Source organism: Micromys minutus (assembly GCF_963924665.1).
Source record: "Micromys minutus genome assembly, chromosome: 1".
Classification (NCBI taxonomy): domain Eukaryota; kingdom Metazoa; phylum Chordata; class Mammalia; order Rodentia; family Muridae; genus Micromys; species Micromys minutus.
In genome coordinates, this window is record NC_137969.1 from 221,507,625 (window position 1) to 221,522,576 (window position 14,952).

Here is a 14,952-nt window from a genome sequence, read left to right on the forward strand (position 1 = left end):
GTGTTGAGCGAATACTCTTATAACCTTCAAATTGTAACTGAAGCCATAATTCTCCCTCATCTTTAACTAAACCATATCTTTGCCAGAAACTTGAGAAGCAATCCCCTCACCATATAAAACAAATCGAGTCTCTTCAGGTTCTGACAAGCCCTCTCCTGTCAGCTGGGAGGAACTCTTTAGGTAGGACAGGGATTCTGACACCACTGGCTGTTTGTCTTGTGGAAATCTGTGTTTACCTCTGCATGGGCTCCCTGCAGAGCAAGTCAAGTGAAGGAAGTAGCTCCTGGCTGTAGGCATTAGGTACGGATGAAAAGAGAAGGGGCACCCCATTTCCTAGCTAGATATCTCAAACAGGTCCCCTCTGAGGCAAGAACAATAGGAGGGTCTTCTGACTGGGTACCAAAGAAGGCAGTTTCTCTTGGGCCATGGGGCTAGAGAGTCATTCCTGTGGCTGACTGCTGGTAACCCGGGGATGAGGTGGGAAGGCATCCCCAACAGGGATACATGATGCTCAGAACATTTTGGGAGGAGCAGGGAGGAACTGGAAAAGGGCAGGCCCTGTCCTTTTTGCTGGGAGCTTAGCAAAGGGCATGAGCAAGACTGGATGTAAAACTGAAGCTTTAAGATGAACTGGGTACTTTCAACAGTTGTCAGGACTGGGCTCTGCCTAAGGAGGCACTATGAGATGCCAAGTGGGTGAAGTTCAAAGGCAGTGGTCAGAAGACAGGAGAAGCGGTCTGTTGTCCCTACCATATTGATTGTGCTCAAGAAACAAGCTCTTCTGGTAAGATTTCATTCAAAAAGAAAGGAAACCTGGCTGGAAGCATTTGGAAACCACTGACCAAACATTTTTCTATATTTAACGAGAAAAACGATGCTCAGAGGTTAATGGCTTTTGAGATGCTATATATATAGTCAGTGGGTATACAGGTAATTAGAAGAATGTACTCCAGAACTGCATTTTATGCTATTCTCATTCCTTTGTTAGAATCCTTTGAGGGCTGTGGTCAGGATACTATGCTGAAGAATTTGTATCTCAGAGTGTCTGCCATGAGCAAGCATTGTCCCCAAGGCTTCAAAGGCCCTGAAGTGCCTGCACTGTTACTTTCTAGTGAGGAGAAAGAGCAGATATGGATGGGATGGGACCTCAAATCTCAGTTTGGAGTCATGTGGCCCCAGTGCAGCCTACCTTCTGCCTCAGATCCAAAGTTCTGGAGGCAATCACCAACACAGAACGGGAAGCCTCTTCTCATGGCCTACCTCTCAGCTCCAGCCTCAAGTCTGGTAGGTCTTTCTTATCCTCTAGGAGAGGGACTCTGTCCAGAGGGCAAAATGTGAGCACAATGCCTCTCCTAGAGGCAGGCCAGGAGGGGGCTGATGTCTGGGAGAAGATGCCACCAGCCGGTTACAACCTGCCTTCAGCTGTGCCTCTCCCAGCCCCTGCCCTTCTATATTTGCTTCCTACACTTTTAATTCTTTGTGAGAGTGGCCTTTAAAAATCAAGATACATTCAGCTCGGGCTGGCCTCTTGCTGCTGCATACTAGGCAGAGACCAAGCCTAGGCTGGAGCCAGGGTGTTCTGAGCAGACTTGGCTGTGTTACAAGTTAGCTTTGAAACTCGGGGCTTTCCAGTAATTGCAACCATTTCTTCTCTGGTCTTGGAGTGTATTCCAGTGTAACCTGCTTCCAACCCCACACAAAGGTCAAGACCTCAGAGGGAGGATGGAGGTGGAGGGCTTTGGCTTTGCAAGTCCTCAGTTCCCTCCTGGACTGGGGAGACACACACTAGATCTGCTGGGAGGACAGTGGATGCAGGGGAGGGTGGAGAGCCTCCCAGAGTTTGTCTTTTCTTCAGCTCCCAACGTCTGGAGGAGTAGGGGATAGAAAAGGGAAAGAAACACCCCTTCCATAGTAGACCACCCCTTCCCCACAGAACTTTGTCCCACTGTACCCTAATGCCCAAAGCTCAGGTGTTGGGTTAGACAAGCCTGGAATGAAGTCTCTGGACCCCTATCTTGGGAATAGGAGAGAACCCAGCAAGTCACTAAACCTTCCTTATGCTGTCTGCTTGTAAGGTGGACCTGTGACCACTTTATGGGTGATATGAAGCCTTTCAGAGTAAGACAATAATGTCGGCTGTTATGATCCGACCAAACCCATCTGTCTCCCAGTTCTGAGCTGTTATGGCCAGTGCCTGTGTAGTCAGCATGGCCATTTCAAATACTAGTTTTCCTAGAGTATGGGGTTGTCAGGATGCCTCAGTGATCCTTAATGGGGAATCCTAGCTGCTTGCTGGCAGGCAAGGTCCCACCTGCCACCTCCTCTGTTGTTTCAGTAGGAATATTCTAAGGCTCCAGACAGGAACATGGGAGAGTCCTTCAGGGCAGCTCAGACGTAATCATGAAGCTCTTGAAAATGAATAAGAGAAAGTGTCTTCGAGGTCACTAGCTAGGGCCGAGGTCAACAAATGCTTCTTAATGAAAGATCCTGGTAATTCATGTTGGGAGTTTTACAAAGATCTCACAACTTTGTGAAGACGCTGAGGAAGACTTTACCTACACTTGGTAGGCAGAAACAAAGCAGAAAGGGGTTCTGATCCACAGAGCAAAGTTCACAGGGCAGTAGGGAAGTGAGAGGGAGGTGCCTCCTAGCAGTGTGCCTGAAGCATGGGCACAGTGGTGGGCAGAGGTCTCTGGAATTCAGCTGAGATCAGGAATGTCCCCTGGGGCCTTTTACTAGCAGCCAGTATCTTGCAGGGGATGGAGGTAGAGACCTTATTAGGAAAGCAGGTCCCACCAGCAAAGGCAGGAGGTAGCAATGGCAGATGAAGTCCCTGCAAAGGGATCCGAGAAAACAGTTCTTGGACTTATGGAGACCGTGAAAAGGTCTTGGGAACCACGGAATCATCCAGTCCTACCAGAGATTAGAAAATTGGGTTCCAGAAAGTCCTGGGATGATCTGGGATCACACAGTAGGTTAGCAGATTCAGGGCAAGAGTCTACAGCTTTATTTCTCTGACCCAAAAAGGTCTTGCAAATTTGAGAGGGAGGCAATACAAGCCCTTTAGCCTAGCCATTCAGGTGTCAGGAAGCCAAAGGAGCCAAGTGGCTGACCAAAGACCCAGCCATTCCCTGGGCTGCCTGGGCTTAGCTCCAAATCTTCCACGAGTGGATTTGAGGCCTGCAGTGTTGCTGAATGAGCTACTGTCTCTTTCTAGGTTAGACGAACAAGGAGTTCCTAGCAAACAGCTTGCTGAACGACGATCCATCCAAAAATGGAACCAGAGATCATGTTGGTGGATGTCTGGAATGGAAGGACTAATTTTGCCTGGTGGTGGTGGTGGTGCAGGCCTTTAATTCCAGTGCTCAGGAGGCAGAGGCAGACTGATCTGTGTGAGTTTAAGGCCAACCTGGTTTACAGAACAAGTTCCAGGACAGCCAGGGCTACACACAGAAACCCCGTCTTTAAAAAACAAGCAAGCAAACAAACAAACAAACCCAATGGGTTCCAAGGTTAAATAGACTAGGGAAGGGACAGGAAGAGGTGGCAGTTTCCTTGTTCTCCCTGGAAGCAAGAGCGGACTGAGGGGGAGCCATTGCACTGACAGGCAGAGGAACCTCTGGTAGAAGTGTCAGGAGAAGTAGCCTCTTGTCAGGACTCAGCAGAGGTGCATGTTATAGACAGACAGGCGCTGCATAGACTCTGGGTTGAGGAGGTGATCAGAGCCCCTGATGACTTCTATGCACTCAGCAGGCTGTGATCCTAAGGAACATTCAGGTTCTGCACCAATGAGGGGGGTCAACACTCAAGGAGCTCGGGACAGCCTGGGGGAGAATGTGGGAGTACCTGGAAGAAATTCTGGGGTCAGGCTGGGAGGGGTGAAAACGTCTAGACCCTAAGAGGGGGCAAGTGGGCAGGGTGGGCCTGCAAAAGGAGGAGACACTGCCTGCAGTAGAGGCTGGTTTGCTGATTTGTTAAACAGATAAAGAAGAGGTGTCTGATGGGAAGATGTGCGTACCAGCTGCCGGCACAATGTCTGAGAATGGAATTGGCTGCTGGTTGAGGGACATTATGGAGAGAAAAGATACTTGGAAGAGCCTTGTAGGACCTCCGGGGACTGAGGCTAAACAAGGAAAGACCCCTGGCTCCTGGGAGGATAGCTATTTGAGTCTTGGAATCTTGACAGAGCCTTGCAAAGTCAAGTAAGTCACATAAGCTTGGCTTTTAAGCAGACAGCCTTGATGGAGCCTGGAAACTGGGTTGGTGGGGGAAGTGAACAAGAGGGTGGGAATCTTCCTCACAGATACTGCGCAGTGGGAAAGTGGACAGAGTGGGTTATTCCTTCTGGGGACTAATTTAAGATGCATTTCCAGAATCAGCCAGCAGGTGGAGTGGGGGACTGCATACTGACCATTAAATCTACAGGCCAAAGTATCCTGCCTCAGGACCACAGGGTCTTTCTGAAGATGCTCAGCACAGGGTCTTTCTGAAGATGCTCAGTGAATTAAGATGTACCCATAAGTAAAAGAACCCTGCCAACAGTTTTCCCTCTATTGTTCATGTTGGTGAGAGCCAGGAGGCATGAACAGACCTCGAAACAGACTGTTCCATGTTAGCAGTGAGTTAAGTTCTGGACACGTGTTAGCATCTGGATGGAGTGTCACAGATGGAGGTCTCCAGGCTGGTTTGTGTCTACAACCTTGGTAATGTTCTAGTCCATAGGGGGAAGGTTCTTCTAAAAGATGAAGGGTTGGGGTAAGGATGACAGGACCTAAATGACCATGTGCTAAGTGTCAAGTTCTCTACGCACATTCTATTTTGCAAGCCTCTTAGCCTCTGTTTTACAGATCAGGGGGAACAAGAATCCTGCCCAGTCACATATCTAACGAAGGTGGACGATAACTCCAAACGCAATGCTCTTTCTATTCAGTTCAGGTGTGTTTATAATACTGAGACACCTGAAGAAGATATCACCTGGTGGGTTCCCAGTCTAAATGAGATGTGCCCAGCTTATGTAAGGCGTGTGGCCAATTTGTTAAGGGGTGCAATCACATATAGGCTACACCGGAAGGAGCTGGAAATGGGGTTTGTATTACCAAAGACACACTGCTAGACGCCTTAGGCAACCAAACAGTAACAGGAGAAAGCAGGATGAGCAGAGGCAGCCACTCTAGCAGTCCAGGATGTTTATTCTTCCCAGTGTCTAATGCCGTGGCTTCTGGGCTCTGAGGGAGAAGGGTTGTCTAGACAGTTTGTAAAGGCTGCTCGAAGACAGCTGTTTGCAAGAGGAGAAAAAGAATCAATTTGCAGAGTTGAGAAGCAGCCAAAGACACAAAAACAGAGACTTGGGGTAGACAGAGACCCCAAAGGAGAAAGGAGAGGCTGTGTTGAACCAGAAGTGTGGGAGTGGGGAAGGAAAGGCAAACTGTCTCAGATGGCAGGCCAGGAGATGGTGAGGGGCTCCCAGAATTGGGGTTTGGAAGCAGAGAGGTTCTGTCTTACACCCCAACAGCCAGCTGTCATCTGATCTGTCTACTGGGGGCCCTGGGAGAGATAGAGGGAATATGGTACAGGCCACCGAACAAAGGAAAAAGAGGTGGGAAATCAGCCTGTAGGCTTCTCTTGGACACAGGAGGAGACCTGGTCCACTGCCACCAGAGGAGAGCAAGGGAGGTGTCTTCAGAAGTGCTCTTCAATGCACATGACCTGTGTGCTGACTTTAGAGGAGCTGGTGGCTGCTGGGTTTCTTAGTGACCTGGATTGTGGCCCTGTCAAGTAGGCTGTTTCCTACTCACATCTGAGGTGCTTCCAAATGTTAGCTGAGTCTCATCCTGAGTCCATCAGTATGGGGGATGGGAAGGACACACAGGTTGAAACAAAGAACTTGGGGGAGATTTTGCAGCAGAAGGACCAGACATTAGCATCTGGCCTTGCAAAGAGAGAGCTGGGCACACCCTGCTGTGGATAATGCCCAGAAAGAGAGCCGGTTTCTCAGGGAGCTGGCCAGGGCACAGTGCCAGACTGCAGGCGTCCACCCTTGCCGCTGACTCAGGCATCCTGGGGAGACAGAAACACGCCCAAGTTTGGAGCAAAGCTGACGTCTGTTCCAGGCTGAGACTGCCCATTTGGAACAAAGAGGATTTGCATTTGAGGCAAAATGTCTGAAAAAGCTGCTGTTCACGGGTGGGGAGGGGCAAGGACTGGGAAGCTCGTCAGGGAAGAAGAAACATAGCTACGGGTCCACACCCACCACATCCACTGCCAGAGCCTTACTTCTGAGTTAAACTCCAGGCTGCTGGAGGCAACTGTGGCTGGAGCTAGCAAGGACCTGCCACAAAGGTGGCCATGGACCCAGGTTCCAGTGACCGCACAGTCCCTGGAGTACTGCCCCTCACTCACAAGTGCTGGCTGGTCTCCCAAAGCCTCTGAGACAGGAAGAAAGATCAGCAAGATTTAGATCACCCCATCAGCCCTGCTCCGATGCTCAGCCTGCCGCAAGGGAAGTTGGCTGTGTGGCCATTCATGGAAGGTCACACTTTTAAAAAAAGCAGTGTCTGTGAACTACCCTCGGGTAAGACTCTTCCCTGCTGAAGGCTGACCACGAATAGCACTGGAGTGGCCTCAATCCCCAGGGTCCAACTACACTGCACATTGGGCCTCGCCTGGGGACCCAGAGTCAGGAAGGGTATGTTGGTTCCAAACTGAGTGTTTCTTGTTACAGCCCCTCGGCAGCATCCATGTCTTTAAGGGGTGTCACTCCTGTCATCCCAGCCCCCTCCCGCCCCCTGCAGGGACACTTCCTACACAGCAGAGTGTAGGTCTTGAGCCTGGGGGTAACACTCCTTAACTCCATGGGAGCTAACTCTCCTCCCTCCTAGGAGAAAACATCTTCCACAAACATGACACTGGGGAGTCTGAGTCAGCAATGCCTGGAAGATGAAGAACACACGGGAGACTCCCGAGACCCTTTCCTAGGTGAAGAGAAGGCACATAAAGCAGAGGGTGTCTGTCCCTTGCTAGAGCGTTTTCCTGCCTTACCCTCTGGCAGAAGACACAAAGAAATGACCAGGCCCCTTCAGGGCTCCTCTTCTGGCAGTGTGCAGGTTTAAACCCCAGCTATTTCCTCAAATAGGGACAAGGGCAAATGCCCTGGGCTGTGACCTCTCCTTCCCCATCCTGGTTTCACAGTATCTGCTGGGGTCTCAGAGTTAGGAGCAGATGGAAGGAAAAGTCATTTCCCCCAGCCTCTCCCTTGAAAGGCTACACCACTGACACATGGGAATGTGGACTTTCTGTAAGCCTATGAAAAGACCTTCATAAGGCAAGAGACTCAGGGATAGGGAGGGTTCCAAACCCACACAGGTTAAACAGAACCAAAGACCAGACCCTAGACATTCTGACTTCATTGAGTCTTGCTTCTTGTGATACTTTGTGTCTCTGGCTTGGCCTCACACTTACCTGTGGGAAGGGACTGATTTTCACCGGAATGCACTCTAACATGCAGAGGCGAGGGGCAGTAGTGGCATTGCACAGTGATGGTTTGGCAGCTCATTCATTGCATGTACACACACAGGAAGGGGAAGGCCGGATCGAGGACCACAGGGCCCTGTGGGATGCTCTATCCAGGTAGGGCAAGGGCGCTTGGTCCACTCCAGCAGGAAGCGACATGCATTAGTAAGAGCTTTTACACGAAGCAATGTGGCATGTATCTATACTACAGAACCCGACACCAGACTGCACAGATAGGACCAGCAGGAGAGCGTGGCACCTCAGGCCAATTCATGAGAAGGCACAGCAGACAACTGAACCTTCCTGTGATGGGCCAGAGGTTGTTAAGGGCAGTAAAGGGGGCCTGCAGTGAGCTTAGGGGGTTGGGCTTTTTGTCTGCATGGGTTCCATCTTTTTGCATATCAATGATGATTTGGAGTTATATGCTCCCCCCCCCCCCCCTGCAGCTTTAAGGTTTGGGAAGAAGCTGCAGCAGGAAGAAGGCTCTCTCCAGGAGGCCCTGGGCCTGGTGTTCATTTGATTAGCCATCTGGTTGCTTTCTGGTACAGACATGGGCTGCTTTTCCAATCTGGTGAGTGGCTGGTTCCTCAGCCAGGATCTCCCATAGGGGCTCACTCCTCCCCCAGAGAAACACTCAGATTTAAGCAAATTTTATTCCTCCCAACCCAGTGATGAATTCAAGTGTTGGATGGAGGTGGCTCAGGTGCACATGTAGTTACATTTGCACAAACGTACACGTACACGACAGACAGTGGTGTCGAGATGCTCAGGTGGTCATGAAGCCCACACACCGGGGACACCACGGCATGCAGACACACAGGGATGCAGGGCAGAAGCGTGGGTGGAGGCAGGAGGCAGGGACAGCTCCAGCCCTGTTCACAGTCCATAGCCCCTGGAGTTCTCTCTCCCTCTGGTGGGAGTGGGGTTAGGGATGGGTCAGGGGAGTTGGTGCTGGGAAAAGGGAGCTGGAAGACAGTCTACCACAGACGGGGATGGGAACAGCAGCAGGATCTTCAGAGATAGGTCTTCCAGCAGAGCCCAACAGTGCCCTCTGCTGAGCATGATGGGTTGGTGCAGCTCAGAAAATGGTACCAAAGAAACAAGGTGTGCATGTGCATGTGCATGTGACTCTGCACAGGGAGGTATGTGCACTTTTCTCAGGGTAACCAGTGTAGCAGAGATTTCCACCAAGGTTGCTAGCCTTTCTAAATCCCTACTCAAGGTTACTCCACACTCACCTGGGCTCTGAGAAAGGGGGAGTACATGAAGTTATCTGCTGCTTCTGATACCCAAAGCCACATGCCACGGGGATCCATGCAGTGGCGCAAACCACATGCAGACTGCGTTCATCTCAGCCGGCTGTTCCCCATAGCGTATCCCTAGCCTGAGTCACAGCTGTCCAGGCTCCCTGATCAGACTCTCAGGACCAGAAAGACCCCCTTCCGGGCACGGTCCTACAGCTGTACACCCCAGGCCTCTGGAGCTTTTTTCTTTAAACCCCTCAGATAGGGCTCGCTGTTCTATTCTGTAAACCAGGGGCTTCCTCGCAGTACTAACAGCTCGGGGGATCTCCTTCACACTTGCAGGATTCAAGTCTAATCTTGCCTTAGAGCCATCTCCACAGTCAAACTCTATGACCAGCAGCCATAGAGGATGGGCTCTGTCTGAAAAGAACAAATCCGCTAGATGATGTCTGTGAGTGGCTCCGGTAAGGATGAGGCAGGTCTGTCGGTTCATGTGCCTGTGTACATGTATGTGCCAGCATGTATAAGGAGAGGGCACTGTGCTAAGGATGGTGTTTGAAGGAAAATGGGAAGAGAGACCATGTACTCAACAGAATCAACTCTGAGTAAAGTGTTTCCCCTGTGCTGATGGTGTTGTATTTATCCCATAAAATTTATTAAGCTAGAGGAAACCAAACTTGCAGAATCATGTTGGTGGGCTGGCTTCTGGGTTGGAAGGAGAGGAATTATTTAAGAATTAAAATCTAAGTATAAAAGTAGACGAATCTGAAGGAAGCTCCTAGGGGGCATGTGGGCAGGATGAGGGTGAGGACCAGGAAGCACACCCTGTCCTCGCCTTCCTTCTGCCCTGGCTGAGCCTAGAAGGGGTGAGAAGGCTCTGGCAGCAGCGACTCCCAGGAACTAGACAAGCGGGACATGAAACTGACCGGGGATGTTCTCTCAGTGGCCGCGTGGTGGACCTGGGGAGCCTCGCCAGCTGTCTCGCCTTCCTCCTCTTGAGGCCTAAAGAAGACACAACCTCTCTTTAGTGACAGGCGTCTCTCTGCAAGGCCTGGCTCTCCTGGCTTTCCACCCACTGGGAGCACAGAGCATGCATAGGACATAAGGCTCTCCTTCCCAGAGGTGCTCAGACACTTCAGAAATGGATGAATTCCATATGAGGCAGTCTAAGGGCAGTGTCCGGGAGTTCCTAAGGGAAAGGTTGGCATAGCAACAGGCACTGTTAGCTAACCCTTCCTTCCTGCACTGGGCTTCAGGCTTCTGTGTCTGGTGCAGCAGAGCTCTGTACATTCTGGGTTGTGCTGACAGAGCACCCAGGAGAGGTCAAAGGGTTTTTGTTTGTTCACATGGCAGCTGTTGATTAGTGGATGCCCTTTCCTCCTCCCCAGTCACCCCTTTATAGCATGCTTGGCTCCTTGTACACGGAACACAGGGCTGACACTCACCCAGGTTCCTCTGTGGGTCTTTCTGGAGTCTGGCGTTCCTTAAGCTCAAGCTGGGAGAGGAAAAGGTCAAGAGTCAGAGCAGCCACATAGGGGAGCTAATTCTCAGAGGACCCAAGTCTGGCCCTGCACCAGAATATATCCTAACGTTTGCAGCCCGAGTCACATCATTTGCCTTTGGTGTCACCTGTATGTCCACCCTCGTACCAGCCTGAGTACCTGACATGTGAGTTAGGACCACACCATCCCAAGAGCTGCCGCCCTCCCAGTCCTGCAGACGGCCTCAGCTCACCGTGGTGGGCTTCTCCAGGGCAGCAAAGCGCTCTGCCCAGCTGGCTGTGGACTTCTCAAAAGCCTCATGCCTCTTGATGAGTTTTTCCACGCTGTCCACTGTATGTCCAAAGTCCCGGCTGGCCAGGTAGGGCTCCTGGGCAATCAACCATGCCTCGGCCACAGAAGCATCTCTCGAGAACTGGCACACCTCCAGCACTGCCACAAGAACAAGTCACAAACCCACCCACAAGGCCCAAGGGCCAGTCAGCATCCAGGTAGCCCTCAACTCTATGGGTACCGTCTTCAGCTGTGAGTTTCTGCCTAAAGCCACTTCACCCTGACACTAGAGACCCACTTATCTCTACCAATGGTTCCATGGCTACACAAAATTTTACATGTGTAATCCACCCATTTCTAGCAATGGTTGCACAGATAAACAAAATCTATGTATCGACATGTATATAAGTTTAATTACATATATGTCAAAGTTTGTAAGTGTATGCTATTTTATTTTCATTTTTTGTCATGCTGGGTATCAAACTCAGGCCTTTGCTCATGCTAGGTAAATACTCTATCACTGGGCTTCATTGCTCCCCTTAGCCTTTGGGACAGGTCTTGGTGTTCAGCCCAGGCTGGCCACCTCAGACTCTCAGTCCTCTCTCCTCCACTCCCTGACTGCTAAGACTAATGGTATATGTCACCACCATGCAAAGTGAGAGTCATATTTTTAAGGCAGCCATTGGAACCACCTCCATGTGGCTTATACTGCCTTGCTTTAGGGAGCAATCCCCTGCCTCAAATGCTTTCCCTTATTTATCGCACACAGTCACAGACAAGCCAGCATGGAGACCAATTAGTCCTGGCTTTAACTTTGCTCACACCTTACCCGAGAGGTAAGATTTTCTTCCCCCCTCACCTCAGTCTCGTGCTGCTAAGACCTCCACGGAACCACCTGCAGGCCAAATACTCAGGAGAACTAGAGCTTCCCTGACCTCTCCAAGACACAACTCCACAGGGGAAGGGTAGGAAAGGATGAGGAGGGTGGGCAGGGGTAAGAAGGTAGAGCATTTATCTGTGCAGACCTGCTGCCTGCCTCTCCTCAGGCCCGTGGCTTTGTCACTGAGTACTGCCACGGAGTTTCTTCCAGGCCTGGTGTACTTGGGGTCTGCTAGGCCCTGCCCTCGGGTTCCCCAGCCCTGAGCTCTACTCACGCATGTGGAGCCTGTCAGAGCGGGCCTCCCACTTGTCATTCATGTCCTGCCTCCTGGATATCACTTGCTGTAATTTCTCCCGAATCTAAGGAGAGAAAGGGGGGAAAGTCCAGGCTTTGGTGATGCCTTACTGTCTGAGGCAGTCACAGACAGCCGCAAAGAACAAGTGGGGTCACATGGTCCTGGATTCAAGTCTCCGATTCTGCTACTTGCTGGTGATAAGTCACTTCATCTCTAGGTGTCTCACCTGAGAAGTAGAGTCAATAGCTCCTGAGGACAGACACATGTGGGTACTGGGCAGGTATGAGCCTCCTCTCCTTTAGGGAGCACCCACATCCTTAAGGCAGGGGATGGGCTTGAAATGACTCTGATTTCTGACTTGCAGGCACCTCAGCTCCTCTTCTCCCCATTCCCTGAAGCTGCTTGGCCAGCAAGCATGGGCACAGTGACAGAGAGAGACTCACCTCATCTGAGGCCTGATGTTGCCTCTGTAGCAGGGACTCCCCAAGTTCTAGGCAGGTGCTGAAGTTCTTGGCCCTAGTATTGATCTCCGCCTTGATGCCCTGATGATACTTCAAGAGCAATTCCACAGAGGAGACATCCCTGGGGACAGGAGGGCCAGGGCAGAGAGGCAGTTTGAGAGACAAAATTGGGCCACTCAGACATGCCTTGAGGAGTCCTGTCTCTACTTCCTTCTCTCTGGGTAGCCAGGAATTCCTCCCTGCCCCGGCCCCAACAAGTAACCCTGACATGTTAGTGTCTTCACTGCTCAGAGACTCAGCCAGGAGAGCAGGGACCCTAAAAAAGCCTGGGGATATTATTGAACAGTAAAAAGGAATGAATTACTGAAACACACTATGTGGATAAATCTTTGAAACAGGCTGAGGGAAAGAAGCCAGTCACAGGAGACAATACACTAAGCAATACTGTTTATACAAAAAATGTAGAGACTAGGTCAATAGACAGGGAGTTACAAAAGCAGCTGCCCAGGGGCCAGAGGCAGAGAGTACAGTGAGTGCTGTGCGTGTAATGGTGTTTTGTTTTGTTTTTTGACGCTGGGCTTTTCTGTGTAGCTCTGGCTGTCCTTGAACTTGCTCTGTAGACCAGGCTGACCTTGAACTCATAGATCTGCCTCCCTTTGCTTCTTGAGTGCTGGGATTAAAGACCTGTGATGCCACAGCTAGGCCAGGACTTTTGTTTGTTTGTTTGTTTGTTTTAATGTGTGGTGATGATGAAATATACTAACTTAGATTGTGAGGGAATGACTGAATCATTAGAAAATATATGAATACCACAGATGATACAATTTTAAAAGGACAAGGAGAGCATGCCATGCCAATTATATCTCAACAAAAGGGTCAAAGTACCTTGGGGCAGAGAGACAGAGACAGGTCACCACACTTGCTGAGGCAGAGGTTCAGCCCGCTGGACTTCCATGAGCCTGACCTTGCTTCCTATGGACAGTCATCTTTATAGTGAGTTTTAGGGGAGTGAGTTTGACATCGAGTACTGGAGAAGAATGGCCTCTAGCCTATCCAGATATGTGACTCATGTGCTTTCACTGACAACAGTGGTTGGTCATGGTCCTCTTGGAGATTCAAAATGGCTGATACCGTCATCCTATTATCTTCAAACAGTCAGTTCTCACAGTAGAAGATGAACCCAGATCAGGCCTCTGGTACCCCTTAGGAATTTCCATGCACTGGGCAGTCTGCGATCACTCCTCCTGGAGGAGCCTTGACTCTCCTAGGATATACCAGAGCATCCCTGAGGATGCCCCTCACCTGGGTCTCTCCTGGGTCTCGATCTGCCGGATGATGCTCTCCATCCAGGAGAGGAGGTCGCGCACCATGCTGAAGAAGCGGAACTTGTCTGCTGTGTCCACCAGCTGAGCTCGGCGCCCAGCACACGCGTCGAGCAGTGCCTGCCATGCTGCGGACACCTCCTGCTCCTTGCTCTGGATAGCATCTGCCTTCTCCCCAGCATACGCTGTCTGCAGTCGGGTGGCCACATCCTGGAACTGCTGCACCTGTGATGAGGTGTAAGGCTGGAAGGCCATCTGTCTCCTCCCAAGTCCTCCTCTGGACACTACTGCAAGGCAGGATGCTTCAGGATAGGGTTTCCTGCCCTAGTACCTCTGGCTACCCAGGACATGTGCTGGGCTCTGGCCCAGAGTCTGAGAGCAAAAGGGTCTCATTTTCCTTTGGCCTCCTCAGTAAGTACAGAAATGAGTGTAACTACTGACCTAAGCACAGCACTAGAAATTTAATTAACTCTCTTCATCTTCACTGCAATCTATCAAAGAGGTACGATTATATCTGTTTCTGTGATGGGGGAACCAAGACGCGGGGATGCTGAGTGGGAGGCCCAGGTTCCTCCCAATAACCAAGGGGACAACTGGGGTTGGAACTATATACCCAGGTCCCTGGTCCTCATCACCCTGCATGCTGCCTCTTCAAGGATGGGCCTACCCTAAATTTTTTGACCAAGGCCAACTCAGAGACAATGATGCCTCACTCCTGATACCTCAATGGAGCTCTACCTGCCTCAGTAGCTCTGACACTCCAGATATGACTGTTACATACCAGGTATCACCTTCAGCTGGAGGACAAATCCCTAATATGAACTAAGAGGTCGAATCTGCTTTGGTGTTCTCTCCCTGAATCCTGTGGAGCTGGCTATACTGCCAGCCCAACTCTCCCAAGTCCCCTGGAAGCCACGGGAACCTCTGGCAGTCGATGTCCCTCACTGATCCCGTCTATTACACCAAGTTCTGAGGAACCCAGAGAGTCTGCAGAGATCCCTCAGGGTATGCACTAGTGATCAGAGGGGGGATTTAAGTAGATCTTAGGGACCCTAGAGCCCCATGAAAGGCAGGCCAATCTGGTAGCTAACTAAGCCTGAGAGGTCTAGAGCCAGTCCACTAGGCTCCACTTTCTATCTACTATTCCCATGGCAACAGCCTATACCAACTTCACTGTCCTTGGCTGCAGACACAATGTGTGTGCCTACTTAGAGATGCCTGGGAAGATCCAGCCACTATGCGCATCCCTTAAAATAATACCCAGTACTGAAAAAGCACTGTGCGTTAGCCGATAAGCGGAACACAAGCCAGGAAACTACAGCTTGCAGAACTACTCCTGCAGCTAACAAGCGTCTGAGAGCTTCTGCGCTCTGTCCCAAGCTGTTGGCTGTCTAAGGAAAAACAGTCTGATGCCCATTCTAGAGGTTCCCCCACAGGAGCCAAGTGGGGACCCCAACACCAATACCGGG

The 14,952-nt window shown here is 50.8% G+C and overlaps 1 protein-coding gene across 1 annotated transcript in view; it reads right to left on the reverse strand.

Annotated features, from left to right (window-relative positions):
- SPTB (spectrin beta, erythrocytic) overlaps positions 1–14,952 on the reverse strand; it is a 123,121-nt gene that overhangs the window by 7,091 nt on the left and 101,078 nt on the right. Inside the window, exons 27-32 of the mRNA XM_080934428.1 lie at positions 13,464–13,708; positions 12,144–12,282; positions 11,680–11,764; positions 10,488–10,684; positions 10,199–10,248; positions 9,680–9,755 (exon numbers count right to left, since the gene is read on the reverse strand). Coding sequence (XP_080790554.1) covers positions 9,680–9,755; positions 10,199–10,248; positions 10,488–10,684; positions 11,680–11,764; positions 12,144–12,282; positions 13,464–13,708 — 792 coding nt within the window. The remainder of the gene's footprint in view (positions 1–9,679; positions 9,756–10,198; positions 10,249–10,487; positions 10,685–11,679; positions 11,765–12,143; positions 12,283–13,463; positions 13,709–14,952) is intronic.